General features: G+C 40.8%; 1 protein-coding gene across 4 annotated transcripts in view; it reads left to right on the forward strand.

The window, feature by feature from the left end:
* Positions 1–14,016, forward strand: part of CACUL1 (CDK2 associated cullin domain 1) — a 70,915-nt gene that overhangs the window by 18,976 nt on the left and 37,923 nt on the right. For 3 of the 4 annotated variants that reach the window (XR_014789461.1, XM_084846084.1, XM_084846085.1), the window contains exon 4: positions 8,582–8,677. The exons of the other annotated variant lie outside the window; for it this stretch is intronic. Coding sequence is in view for 2 of the 3 variants with exons in the window: in XM_084846084.1 (XP_084702210.1) it covers positions 8,582–8,677 (96 nt within the window). In the remaining variant the exon portion in view is untranslated. The remainder of the gene's footprint in view (positions 1–8,581; positions 8,678–14,016) is intronic. 4 annotated transcript variants of the gene reach the window in all.

Here is a 14,016-nt window from a genome sequence, read left to right on the forward strand (position 1 = left end):
CGTCAGTTTACAACAATATATTCAAGGGAGAAAGAGCTCAGCAAGAACATGAAGCATGAGACTGTATGAGGCTACTTAGTCTGACCCCCGATATGGCTGCTACATTCCCCCCTTAAATGCATAATTTCATTACAATTATAGCATTTCTGATAACCATACAAAGCTTTTTGTGACATACATATTACTTAGCCTCTTGTTGGGCTATTAGAGCATAGAGGGCAGCAGTTTTACTAGCTGAGACATAAAACAGATTGGTTAAACAGCGCATAAGACAAGGAACGCAGAGACATAACAGTATCTCTATGATCAACACTGGTAGAATTAGGATGAACAATGCTTTAAACCAGCTAAGATCTGGAAGCCAAGGGGTTAACTAATTTAGCTAATTGTTTTGTCTTATTGTTTTGTTAGCTACTATATTGTGCAGCTTGTTGATCTGTTCATCTACAGCATTGCCATTATCAGTTAAGTTAAAACAACAGAGCTTTTGGTGTGTCTCACAACTTAAATGATGAAGAAGGAAGAGGTAATCTATACTAGCTCTATTTTCTAGAACTGCACCTCTTAGATCACGCAACTCTTTATTTAACAATGACAATGCTCGTGAGGTGGCATTTATGCTTTTGGCTAAGCTGCAAGCTAACCGGTTGATCTCTAGACCATCAGCCAAGGCTAAACCTGGAACCCCAACTAGTGACATTGTTAAGGCCAATTTTTCTGAGTCAGAATATAACTGCACATGACTATTACAATTTTTAGTTAGTTGGAGTGCTCGAGGCTGCCATCGACGGATTTTCTAGGGCTACAGGGGAAGAATTAGCACCAGTTCAATTGGCGGCTGAGGCAACATGGGTGGTTATTAGACAAGTTGGCAGGAATGAATGACCAAGTGCGGGTCATTGCATCTCCAGTACTGGTGGCTGCAGTTGAATTCTGCAAGGGCCTGCTTGAGGATGGAGGGAAACTGAATGCTCCCAAGAGTCAGTTGCTCAATATCTAAAGTGGGGGTGGAATTGCTTTTCCACTACTGGTGCAGTATTGTGCTGATGAAACTGGAGCAAGGATTTGCTGGAAAGAGAGGGTGGGGACAAGCAGGGCTGAGCTACATTGGTTTGCCTCCCATAGGATGGCACAAGCTTGGCTGTGTTGCAGTTGCAAAGGCGTGTCCTGTCCTATCACTGTGTGACTTGGGATCCTTCAGAGAGTCCTTAACCCTCTCCTTTAACCTGGCACCCTAGGAGTGCACTGTGCATTGGCACAAGTGCAAATTAGCGCAAATCTCCCCCCCTCCCCGTGTAAAACTGGTCTGCAGAATCCACACGAGTAATGGGTGACATGACAGAGGTGTATAAAATGTATGCATGGTGTGGAGTACATGGATAGGGAGAAGCTTTTATCCCTTTCTCATAATACTAGAACCTGGGGTTATCCAGTGAAGCTAAATGGCAGGAGATTCAGGACAGATAAATGGAAGTACTCCTTCACAGAGCATATAGTTAAATTACCTTAAGAGGGGCACCATCTTTGATGGCTTTAAAAGGCTATTAGACGAACTCATGGATGAAAAGGCAAACAGTGGATCCTAGTCATGATGGCTATGTATTACCTCCAATATCAGAGGCACTATGCTTGTGAATGCCAGTTGCTAGAGAACACAAGCAGGAGGTTACATTGCACTCTTGTCCTACTTATAGGTTTCCAACAGGCATCTGATTGGCAACTATGGGAACACAAGGCTGGATTAGAGAGGACTTAGGTCCAATCCAGCATGGCTCTTCTTATGTTCTTAACTACTTTAATCAAAAAGTTACATCATCACACACTGAACACAACATTGAAGTAAGTTAAGTAAACAAACTATTATTTCTAATTCCTAACACTTATAAACTTGAGCAATGAAGTACTAATTTGTTTTCTGTTTTGAATTAAGAAAGCTCTTGAGTGCCAGTTGATCTTAGCCCCCAAAGAACAGCCTGAATTAATGGTGTAGTCTATATATCCTCTATCATTTCAGGAAAAAAAATCCACTTTTCTATTTTGTATGCTGTACTGTAGGTGGCAGCAGAATGCTTTCACTGACAGAATACTGTATTTTCCAAAAATCAAACCATCCAAACTGTAGAATAAAGGTAGAGGATAAATTGATATGCAAACTTCATAGTTCTTTCTCCTCTTGTTATGTTGCATGGGTTTTCCAATCTCAAGGCATAGCCCCATACTGACACTTTTTTACATTGTTTACCTCCTTCCTTGCATTTTCCTACATGCATTGCACAAAATACAGTTTATGCATACATTATCCCTTTATAAACCAAGTTGCAACTACTAGAATTTTTAAAAAAAATAAATTAAAAAATTTTTTTAGGCCAGTTCTAGGTAGGAACTCCAATGTTAGACTTAATTGTGAGTAAGTAAATATTCACCAAGTCTAGGGCAAAAGGATGGATGCCAATCAGTTGTGTAAATGTCACAGAAAAGGAATGCAGAAGTCCACTGAGGTTACTGTATTGTAATGGGTATTAATGGAAGTTGAAGCACTACCGTATGTGCTTTATATGTGCATTAGGGACCCCTCTAATTCTCCTGAATGGATTTTAGGAGGGTATTGCTGGGGGGTGGGGGCACTGTAGTGGGGAGGAGAACCTGACAAGTTCTAGTATGTGTAAAGATCCAGCTTCTTGGGTTTTTTTTTCATTCCCAGCCTACATTTCTGAATCTAAAGCTAGGATAAATTAATTTTATTCTGGAATAATTTCCATTTGTAGCCATATAATTATACTACAGGTAGGCTTTCTCTTCTAAACCAGTTTTTAAAGCCGCACTTTAAAATTGTAGTTGCTAACTTGAGCTTTGCAGCTTTTTTCCTCTTCAGACTTTTTATGTAACAGGTAAGGTGTACTGTACTGAATTATTGGCTTTGTCAGACCATAACCCAAGCTCAATAAGGTCATAGGTGTCCATTTTGTTATTTCTTTGTCATCTCTTTGATAGTACCTGGAGAAGGAAATCTCTCCTAGTATGGGTCACTTCTTAAGACCTGGAAGTAATTGAAGCTCTTTAGTTATTTGCTTTTGTACAGAAACTCCTTTAACATTTAAGGTGTTGAACACTCACAAACATGCTCATATTGACACATGTTTCATAAGTTAAGCTCTCAAACAGTTTCAGAACTGTGATATGAAAGAGTGTATTTTTAAAGTAATACCTTGAACGATGTCAAGCTACTATGGTTTTAGTTTGAATTCTAGTGTAAATATAGATTCACCATAGGATTAATCATTACAACTTAATGGTAACTTTGCAGTGTGCACTTTTGTTGTTGTTGTTCAGTCGTTCAGTCGTGTCCGACTCTTCGTGACCCCATGGACCATAGCACGCCAGGCCTTCCTGTCCTGTGCTCTCTCCCGGAGCGTGCTCAAGTTCATATTCATTGCATCGGTGATGCTATCTAGCCACCTCATCCTCTGCTGTCCCCTTCTCCTTTTGCCTTCAGTCTTTCCCAGCATCAGGGTCTTTTCCAGGGAGATTTCTCTTCGCATTAGGTGGCCAAAATATTTGAGCTTCAGCCTCAGTATCTGTCCTTCCAATGAGCACTCAGGGTTGATTTCCTTTAGGATGGACTGATTTGACCTCCTTGCAGTCCAGGGGACTCGTAAGAGTCTTCTCCAGCACCACAGTTCGAAAGCATCAATTCTTCGGCGCTCGGCCTTCCTTGTAGTCCAGCTCTCACAGCCATACATTACTACTGGGAAAACCATAGCTTTGATTAGACGGACCTTTGTCGGCAAGGTGATGTCTCTGCTTCTTACTATGCTGTCTAGGTTGGCCATAGCTTTCCTCCCAAGGAGTAAGCGTCTTTTAATTTCATGGCTACAGTCACCGTCTGCGGTGATCGTGGAGCCCAAGAAAAGAAAATCTGTCACTGCTTCCATTTCTTCCCCTTCTATACGCCAGGAAGTGATGGGGCCAGATGCCATGATCGTAGTAGTTTTAATGTTGAGTTTCAAACCAGCTTTTGCACTCTCCTCTTTCACCCTCAGCAAGAGGCTCTTGAGATCCTCTTCGTTTTCTGCCATTAGGGTGGTATCGTCTGCATATCTGAGGTTGTTGATAATTCTCCCGGCAATCTTAATTCCGACCTGTGATTCATCCAACCCGGCGTTTCTCATGATGTACTCTGCATATAAGTTAAATAAGCAGGGTGACAATATGCAGCCTTGTCGTACTCCTTTCCCAATTTTGAACCAATCGGTTGTTCCATGTCTGGTTCTTACTGTTGCTTCTTGACCCTCGTACAGGTTTCTTAGGAGACAGGTAAGGTGGTCTGGTATTCCCATCACTTTAAGAATTTGCCACAGTTTGTTGTGATCCACACAATCAAAGGCTTTAGCGTAGTCAGCATGGTAAGATGATTGTTTTATCATGAAGCCAAGCATTGGGAAAATCTTATTTCTACGCTTTCCTGGATTTCTGGTCGGGTACAGAAGTGTCATGCATTTCATCACCATGTAGTGGGACGTTAGATGACTGGCTTGCCAAATAGATTTGTAGAGTGTACTAAGATATACTATACTGCTTGGGAAGTGGTTGTCTATGTGGACCGCTCTACTTAATCAAAAAGGTACTGGAGTGAAACCCTGCCATTGGCAATTGATTTTCTATTCATCTTCTGTGGATTGGATATTTCAAATCTTTTTCTCTCCTCCGACCCCCACCTACAGTTAAATTTATTTATTATTTATTTATTGCATTTATATCCCGCCTTTTTTCCTCTTGCAAGGAACCCAAGGTGGCTTACATTATCCTCCTCTCCGTTTTATCCTCACAACAACAACCCTGTGAGGTAGGTTGGGCTGAGAGTCTGTGACTGGCCCAAAGTCACCTAGTGAGCTTCCATGGCCAAGTGGGGATTAGAACCCGGATCTCCCGGCTCCCAGTCCAACACTCTCACCACCACACTACACTGGCTCTCAGTGTAAATAATAATAATAATATTAAATAATAGGTCTACTCAACATTTCACTCAAATGTTACATAGTAATGGATAGTAACACTGGTCTGTCTTGTTTATGTATTCATTTTTATTATTTTTTACTGCTTTTGTACATAGGGGTTACTTTATTCATAAGAAAAAAACAAATGAAGGTGGTTTCTTGAATTTACTTTGCATTTGATTATGTGTCTGTTGCATAATCTGTGCTTGCTTTCTCTTGGAGACATTTTCTCTAAGGCAAAATTAAAAGATAAATTTCTTCCACTTGGTTATGCACATATAGCCAATTGAACATAAATTGTGTGAAAATATACACAAACACAGAGCTCGGTCTTGGTCGCCATGGTGACTGCTTAGCCAGTCTCTGCCGAGTTCGAGCCCAAGGCTTCTTCCAACCATGGCACTGCAGGAGACAGAGATGATCTCAGCTCCAGCCCCAAAGTTGGGCTGATTTGTTTTGGCTCTGTGCTTGCTGGGTGCAAGCACAGAGCGAAAACAAGCCACTGCCTCTGCATCCCTCTCTAGCTCAGAGCCAAAGCAAACCTCCAACTCCCTCCAGCTTCAAATACCCATCCCCAGAGGATCGTGACCTCATGTCCTCATAAGAGGAGGCTTCTGTGTTAACGATTCAGAGAGAGGGCTTCAGAAAGGCATCATGAGACTTCCACCTTAAGATCTGGTTCACCAGGAAAACCTCAGGGATCTGTCCCCTTGTGTCTGGAAGAGGTCACATTGCCATCCTTGGACTCCAGCCATGAAGACCTAATCATGCCACAGCATGCCTTAAGTGGCTAAAACAGAACAACCCCTTTAAGAGAGAAAGCCTTAATTAGTGTGGAGGTGGGCTAACCAGCCTAAAGGAAGCCAAAATCATCCTTAAGGCTCAGTCATTGAGGGCTAAATGCATTCCCTAAGTAGCACACTGTTTTTTAACTGTTTTAGATTTTAATTGATATTAGCTTGTTTAATGGTTTAATATGTTTTTAGCTGTTTAAATTATTGTGTTATGCTGTTTAAATTGATTTTATCTGTACGCTGCCCTGAGATCTTAATGATATAGGGCGGGATACAAATGTTTTAAATTATTTTATTTATTCATTTAACTCTGTACTCCTTAAAAAACCTCTCATGAACAATGCATTTACTGAAATCACTTAGTTGCAGTTGTTCCTTGCTTATTCTCATGATTATTAACCTCATGATTATTTGGCGCATTCCTATGGTTCCATCAGCAGTGAGCTCTGCATTTAATTATATATAAGAACTCTCTAGGCATCTTAGAACTCTCTTAACAGTATCTGTCAATTTTTAATTTAGTCTCTCAAAATCACATTTTATTATAAAGGAGAAGATTAAAAGAAGATACTGTGATAAAATGTCACATTTTTCTCTTATGCTACAATATTGTCCCTATCATATGTGCTTAAAGTTTCTGGGAGCCTTTTCTACAACAGTTGATAGAGGGGGATTTTGTTTTTTTTGAAGCAAAGGATTCTGCAAAGATGAGATTCCAAACTAAGCTGTATCTGAATAGCTGTAATTCTGTTTCCATTGACATTCTGCAGCTTGTTTTGAAACATCATTAATTGCCAGGGTTACCTTACTCATGCAGGTCATCTGTCTTTAAAGGGGTAGATGTACAGCCTAGTTGGCAAATTACCAACTTCCAGGGCTGGGCAAGTTGTCGTCCTCCAGATGTTGTTAGACTGCAGCTCCCATCAGCCCTAGCCAGCATAGCCAGAGGTGAAGGATGATGGGAGTTGAACAATATCTCGATGGCCACAAGTTGCCCACTCATGTCCTAGGGTCTACAAAAATGGGTGCTGGGGTTAAGGAATTTAAAGGGAGCCTGATAACAGTTAATACTGCAACATAGTGGTTTGTCTGCAGCCCTCAATCATGTGGTATTGTGTTGCACCATGTTGTTGGTGAGGCTTCCTATGTCGAGTGTTAGATCATGATAGCAGAGCCATGGTTAAGCCAAATTGTAGTGTCTTGACAATAGCTTGTTCTAGACCAGCTTTCCTCCCTGAATGTCATATGTGACTTGGAATTTTTTGACACCTGTTATCTGTTTAAGAGAATTACTCAAAGGTTTTGATATATATATATTCAGTTACAAGGGGAGGAGCAAAAGCTGTACCTCTTCAGAATATTTAAGATATTTACATTAAACTGACTCCGTTTGCTTTAATGTTCTGACCAAGTGCCTGTCTCATGAAGGGATCTAGCAAGGCCAAATTGTAATGGCTAAAAACATTTTTAGGTCAATAAGAGGATCAGTAATTGTAATGTGAATGCAGAATAGAATGTAAAGAAAAGATAACTCCTTAAAACAAAGTTTCTTATATACTCTGCAGTAAACAATAGGATAGGGCCGCGGTGGCTTAGTGGTTAAGACGCTGAACTGCAGACTGGAAGGTCGGCAGGTCAGCAGTTCGAGACCCGAGTGCTGCGTGACGGAGTGAGCTCCCGTCTTCAGTCCCAGCTTCTGCCAACCTAGCAGTTCGAAAGCAAGAAATTGCAAGTAGATAAATAGGTACCGCTTCGGCGGGAAAGGTAACAGCGTTCCGTGCACCTCTGTGTTCAGTCATGCCGGCCACATGACCACGGAAGCGTCTTCGGACAGCGCTGGCTCTTCGGCTTAGAAACCGGGATGAGCACCGCACCCTAGAGTCGGACACGACTGGCTGGGGACACCTTTACCTTTTTTAAACAATAGGATATTTACACAGATTCTTTTGCTAGAGCTAAATGTTAATGTACGTGCGATTTTCAAACTGATGTAATGAAATGTAGATACTGATGTTCTGAATGCTACAAGTAAAACCTGTAACAAAATATTGCAGTGTGCAGCACTCTTGAAGGTTGCACACCATAGATACTCCATCCCCCCACCCCATTTTCCCCCCCTCCAACAGACACTTGGTATTCTGTAACCACTGAACGTGCTCAGTTCTTAATGGGCTTTGTTTGGGTACTCTGTCCCAGGTTAGTTTTTTTTTCCCTTAAGATTTGTATTTCTGCAAACCCAGGGGTTCTCCCAAACCTGCTCTTGTGCATGGGTGGTGTCATTTTGGCTCCCTAAGGATCCACAGTTGGAGAATGAGTTTGCTTTTAGTACATAGGATATCAGCAGGTACTGTGGCAGTCTGGCATCTTTTTTGTAGTGTTTGTGAAGTGGCTCTTGCTCCAGGTAAGCTGGGGAGGTTTGATAGGAGAAATTAGAAGTGTTATTGATTGTATGCACTAGATCAGGGTTAGGCAACACACAACCCACTTGCTGCATGTACCACCCCCAGCCTTTTTTTGTGGCACTACCACCACTGAATTGCTGCTGAAGTTTGGTTGTGCTGCAGCCAAGAAGGGTTGATTTTCCCTTGTACTAAAGGGAAAGCAAACTGCTGTTTGCTGCCAAAATGTGTTGGTTTGGCAGCAAAACGGGGAAAAACCCACCCCTCCTGAGTGGGTTAGTCCTGAGACTTAAGCTGAATTTCTTCTTCTTTATTACCTGCAAGTCCAACCTGATTACTCCAAGATAGAGGTTCTCTTCATTTTAGTAAGGCATCTATTTTTTTTCTCTTGCAGGCCAGCCCTCCAGATCTCTACATTGAAAGGTTTAACATAGCACTTGGGCAGTATATGGGAGCATTACAGAGCATTGTGCCTCTTTTCATATATATGGTAAGTACTTAGAACAACTTTTCCAATAGTACAGGATCTGGAAGAAAGGAACTGATCGGGTCAAGGTATAGTTGTGGTTATTCCTGCAGTTTATGTTCTGAGTGAAGTAGGAAGTGATAGGCCAAATCTGCTTCCAGAGCCACAGTCTTCCTCCCTCTGCTCACTTTGACTCCCTTCAGAGGTCTGTTAACCCTCATTCAGGAGGCCCTGACCCTAGTTACAGTTGTGGCCATAATAGGGTCTTGCCCAGTGTCTTGTGGTACTGCTGAACTCTACTCTTTATCTTCATGCTTCCGGTCCTTCTGTATGTTTTGCTCTTCTACCTCTGGTAAGTTGGGTCATTGGAATAACCACCCTAGTCTTCTGGAGACTGGTGAGAAAGGGGTTGGTGAATTGGATAATTGATCTACTGGCTTGATTATGACCAGCTTTTCACTGTAGTGTGTGCTGTATGTAGAAATTCAGCTTTCATGGATTGTATATATGCTCTATGGTAAAACCTAGAGGGTCAGAAAAGGTTTGTAACTGGGCAAGGAAGAAGATAATGGCAGATTCTTTACAACCAAATTCTCTTTGTTATAGTGTAAAAACCTGTATAATTATTGCATTATGTGGTTAATGTTTTGACTTTATTTGTTTGGAGATAGCATTAAAGTCATTATAATATGAATACTTCATGTTTGGTGTATATTCTGAGGGATATAGCTAGCATGGAAGGATAATGATACATAACCATCTCTCCTGACTTGCTTGAAGCTTTATTAGCTGAGCATTAAAAGACTGTGAGAAACCTGGCAGTAGAGGCCTAATTCTCACTGAAGTAGTAATCCAATATCTTGGCTATACTACTCCAGATTGCAGGTGGGGGCTCATGTGATTGAATGCTTCTTTATACAAAAATGTTCCCTACATATGGATAACTAGCATGTCAGGGAGAAGGCTGAGCTTTAATTCTTTTTCTCTCTGATATGACTGTTTTTCTGTGCGCAGGGAGTTTTTTGAATGCTCCACCATACAACTGTGGGAGCTCCCGCCTGTAATCTGAAGTAGTACAGTCAGATACATGGTTATCACATCAGGGTTGCAGGACAGTTGCAAACCCCCCCCCCCCATTACCCTGAGCAGCTGCTTCAGCTTTAAATTGCAACTGAGGACCAGTGGGAGAGGGGGAAGACTGACTCCTTTATTCTCTTTACTGTTGTCCTATTTTTCCCTTTAAAAACCATCTCTTCCCCTCTCCCCTGCCAGTGAGATGGGTTTTCTGGAAAACCTTTCAATGCAAATAAAGTTAATTTGCATAGGAAATTTTACAGTTTGCATCAGAAAATGTTCTGAAGTCCTAGAGCAAGGGTGGCTGTCTTGTGACCCTCCAGAAGTTTTGGCTTGCAACTCCCATCATCTCTCACTATTGGTTATCCTGGCTAGAGATGATGGGAACTGTAGGCCAAAACTTCTGGAGGGCCACAAATTACCCACCCCTGTCCTAGAGAGATCTAATTTAGCACGTTCATTTTACTTGTATTTAGTAAACAAAGCTAAAAAAAAAGTACTCTGTGGTGTATTTGGACAAAAAATTAACAAGGATTTGACCTGAAATATTTGAAGGGGAAAAAATACAGCATGCTTAATGTGATTTAGGTGTTATATTATGTAGAAATTTTAATTGCAATACTTGTAAAAATTTAAAGATAATAGCATGTCTTTGTTTAAATCAAGAGAAAAAAAGTTACTGAAAATGGTTGGCACACTGATTTTAGCAACCCAGAGAACTGTACATGATATGCTGACAACCACTCATCTATTTCAGCAGAGTTCAGAGTTCTCTTCCATTAAGTTTGTTGTGGCACCTTTTGTTTTGCTGTCACTATTTAAGTTCCATTTCAGTCTGAGACATATACATATTTCAATGACATATAATATTTTGTCATATAGTTGATAATTATAATCACCTGAAAAACATAAATTGCAACTTTAAAACTGCCAAGCTTGCCTAATATTGTATTTGCATCTGGCATACATTCATTTTTATTAATGAACTTATGAAATAGAAAAATTTCCACAGGAAAAAAGTGCTGGAAAATTTTCTGCCATACTTCACTGCCCCCTGCCCTGTTGCTTTTCTCTGCACAGGAGAAAGGATACTAATGTATTGGCCTGCCCCCTGGGTGAAAACTAGGGTAATGTTGATAAGCTTTATCAACAATTTCAGCTGTAACAATATTCAGCCTGTTCATACAGTGTTACGTTTTTCAATAATTTAGGTATGTGTTTGGTCATGTAAAAATCTTCTATATATCAGGCCTTATTTAGGAGAACTGAGTGAAATAAAAATGTGTTTCCTTCACTTAAAAAAAGTTCATGGGGGAAAATCTTGAATTTTATCTGAAATTGAATTTATATTTTGCTGCTGATACTGTATACAGTTATTAATTTGATCAGATCAGTCTAGATTACTGTCTACCCTTCCCCATCTTTTTTTTTTCTGTGTACACACAGTACTCTGGATACTATTGGGACTTATGTTCACTTTAAAAGCAAAATTATGTCAGCAGAGTCTAAAGCAAAGCAGACATTATCTTACAGGTAGCTAACTGCTAAGCTGAGCATTTCAAGAATGATACTGTCACCTTGCTTCCTAGAAGCTCAGTAAGCTCAGATTGTTGATTTTATTCTTGCTCAGAAAACACGATTGCACAACTGGCTAAAAACATGGTATGAATAACTTCTTTACAGGTTCGCTACTATATGCTGTGACTTTAAATTATCTCTGAAAATTTTGAGAGCCTGTATTTCTTCCCTATGATGACCTATATGCATAGTACTTAAGCCCCTTTTACCACATTCCCCATTTCTGGATCTCAAAAGCAATCGGAGAGAAGTAGCTGGACAGAAATGTGCCTACTGTCTTTTCAGTGGTCTAGAAGAGCTACCCGGTGCATTCTGGGATGTTTGCTCAGCAGTATCCAACACTGCTGCAGGGCTAGCAGAAACTAACGCTAGTGCTACAGGGAGTTAGGACAACTGGAAACTAGCCCAAATTAGTACTTTTGGAATGGGGTAAGTGGATCTCGTGTAAGGGTGGTCTGCTGACTTGTCCTGTTCCAGAAATGTTAGTTTGGGCTAGTTTCTAGAGTTGTGCTTCCCCATCGCACTAGCGTTAGTTTCTGGTAGTGTAACAAGTTTAGTGCTGGTGGACTGCCAGCATTGGATACTGCCTGGTACACACTATCCTCAAAAGAAAAGCAGAGTTATAATTCATTCTTAATAGGTCTGAAAAATGCTAAGAAAAGAGAGTGTCAGGTAAATATCAGAAGTGTCTGTCTTACTAGAACATTGTTAAATGCTGATAGGGATATTGCTGATAGAAGCCTTAAGTGTGAGGCTTTTTTACATTATTAGCTTCCTCATTTTACTAACTCTTACTTGCTCTAAACCTAAATGCAAAAGGCCAGAGCAGTAATGGAGTAGTGTTTACTTTTTTCTAAGCTTAAATTTGAAAGGCCAGGGCAGTAATGGAGTAGTGTTTATTTTTTCTTCAAAGGAACTTCCCAAGTAAATAGTTCTGATGATTTCCAAGTTTATACCTCTAATGCAGTGAATGCATTATTTGCGTGACGGAAGCTCGTTAGTTGCCTGCTGGTAGGAATCTAACGATATCTGTTATATGTGCCTGTCATAGATGACTGTGCACTGTGTTCAACATCTGAGGCTCTGTTCTGTGTTCTGCCACCTTCCTAGGTGTGTTTGGGGACATGAGAACAGGGCCTTCTTCGGAATGGCACACAGATTATGGAACTCCCTCCCAAAAGACATTCAGTTGATCCTCTCTCCCTTGTGTTTTAGCAGCATGGCACATTTTTTTTTTATTATTTTGCTATGCTTTAACCTTTTACTCTTCACCTGTAACAATGTATTTTTAAACTGACCCAGTTTTATGCCCCTCTTGTGCTACTGTTTTAATGATTTAATTGATACATTGTATTTTTATATGTGTTTTAATCTGGAAGTTGCCTTGAGGCCATTTTGGGGGCCAAAAGATAGGGTAAACATTTTCTTAAATAAAAGTGACAATTCAGCAACAACCAGCTGCTCTTTGGGAAGATTCCCAATATTATTTATTAATTAATTTAATATCCTGCCTCTCCACCTCAAAGTGGTGATGGCTAATATTAAAGTCTAGATTAAAAACTAAATCTTAATTAAAGCATAACATAAAAATAAATTTAAAACACAACTATAAAAGAAATAAATTACACCAAAGACATTAAAAACCCCTTTAGCAATGGACCAGCTTACATGTGAAAAACCTGCTTGAATAAAAACATCTTAGCCTACCAACAGAAGGGCAACAGAGAGGGAGCTAACCTAACCTCCCATGGTAGGGAGTTCCAGAGCCTGGGAATGGCCAGAGAAGGCCCTGTATTGCATCCCCACTAAACATGCCTCCGATGGTAGCGGTACCAAGAGAAAGGCCTCCCCTGCAAAGTTCTTAAAACCTGGGCTGGCTCTTATGGGGGAAAAACTGGTTTTTCTGTATGTTGATAGTGTTCATTGTGTGTTTAATATAGTCCGATGTTGCTTGTAAGCTACCTTGAAAACATTTGTATCCTGAAAGGCAGGATATAAATAATTGTAATAAATAGTGCAGAATGGCTCACCCACCTCCTGGTAGGTGTGTCTAGGAGAGAGATCACTGTACTGACTTCTGATTTGTTTCTGGGCCCGTTGTAGGTGCTGGTGTAGGGCATTCAACGCCCTTAGCTGCTTGGCTTTACCACAACTTCAGGAGTGCCTGTGCCCGTTAGCACCTCCTTGTACCCTGAGGTCAGCAAAGGAAGCCTTTCTCTGAGTTCCATCATTCACTGCAGTGACATTTGCAAGGGCATGGGGCCAAGCCTGTTCAGTTTTAGCACCCATCCTTTTGGAATTCATTGGCTTGATAACTTTGGTCCCTGTCAGGGTTCCCCCATGACCTGGATCCCCTGAGCAACTCCTTAAGGATCTTTTGCCTACTTAAGAGTCCCACTTTCCTTCATTTACCTTGCCCTTTCCAATAATGTGGGGTTTAGGCTGTAGATGTGGGGCGATTGACACCGCAGACACAAGGTTTAATCACAACAGTTTATTGGTAAATTAAAGCAAGCAAATCACAACTAAAGCTATTTACACAATAGGGCTGAGTGATACAAAAGGCATTAGGAGAAGATAAAAGTTGCAAAATGCAAGTTCCTTTATGCTAGCTGTACTTAAGACTTCTCCAGGCTTCTTCTTCCTGCTCCTTCTTCAGGCTCTGGTCTCCCCAGTTCTGCTCTTACTCCTCTGGTCTTTCTGACTCTTTT

Source organism: Heloderma suspectum, chromosome 3 (genome assembly GCF_057233095.1).
Source record: "Heloderma suspectum isolate Gila_16-S chromosome 3, 16-S_ref, whole genome shotgun sequence".
Lineage (NCBI taxonomy): Eukaryota > Metazoa > Chordata > Lepidosauria > Squamata > Helodermatidae > Heloderma > Heloderma suspectum.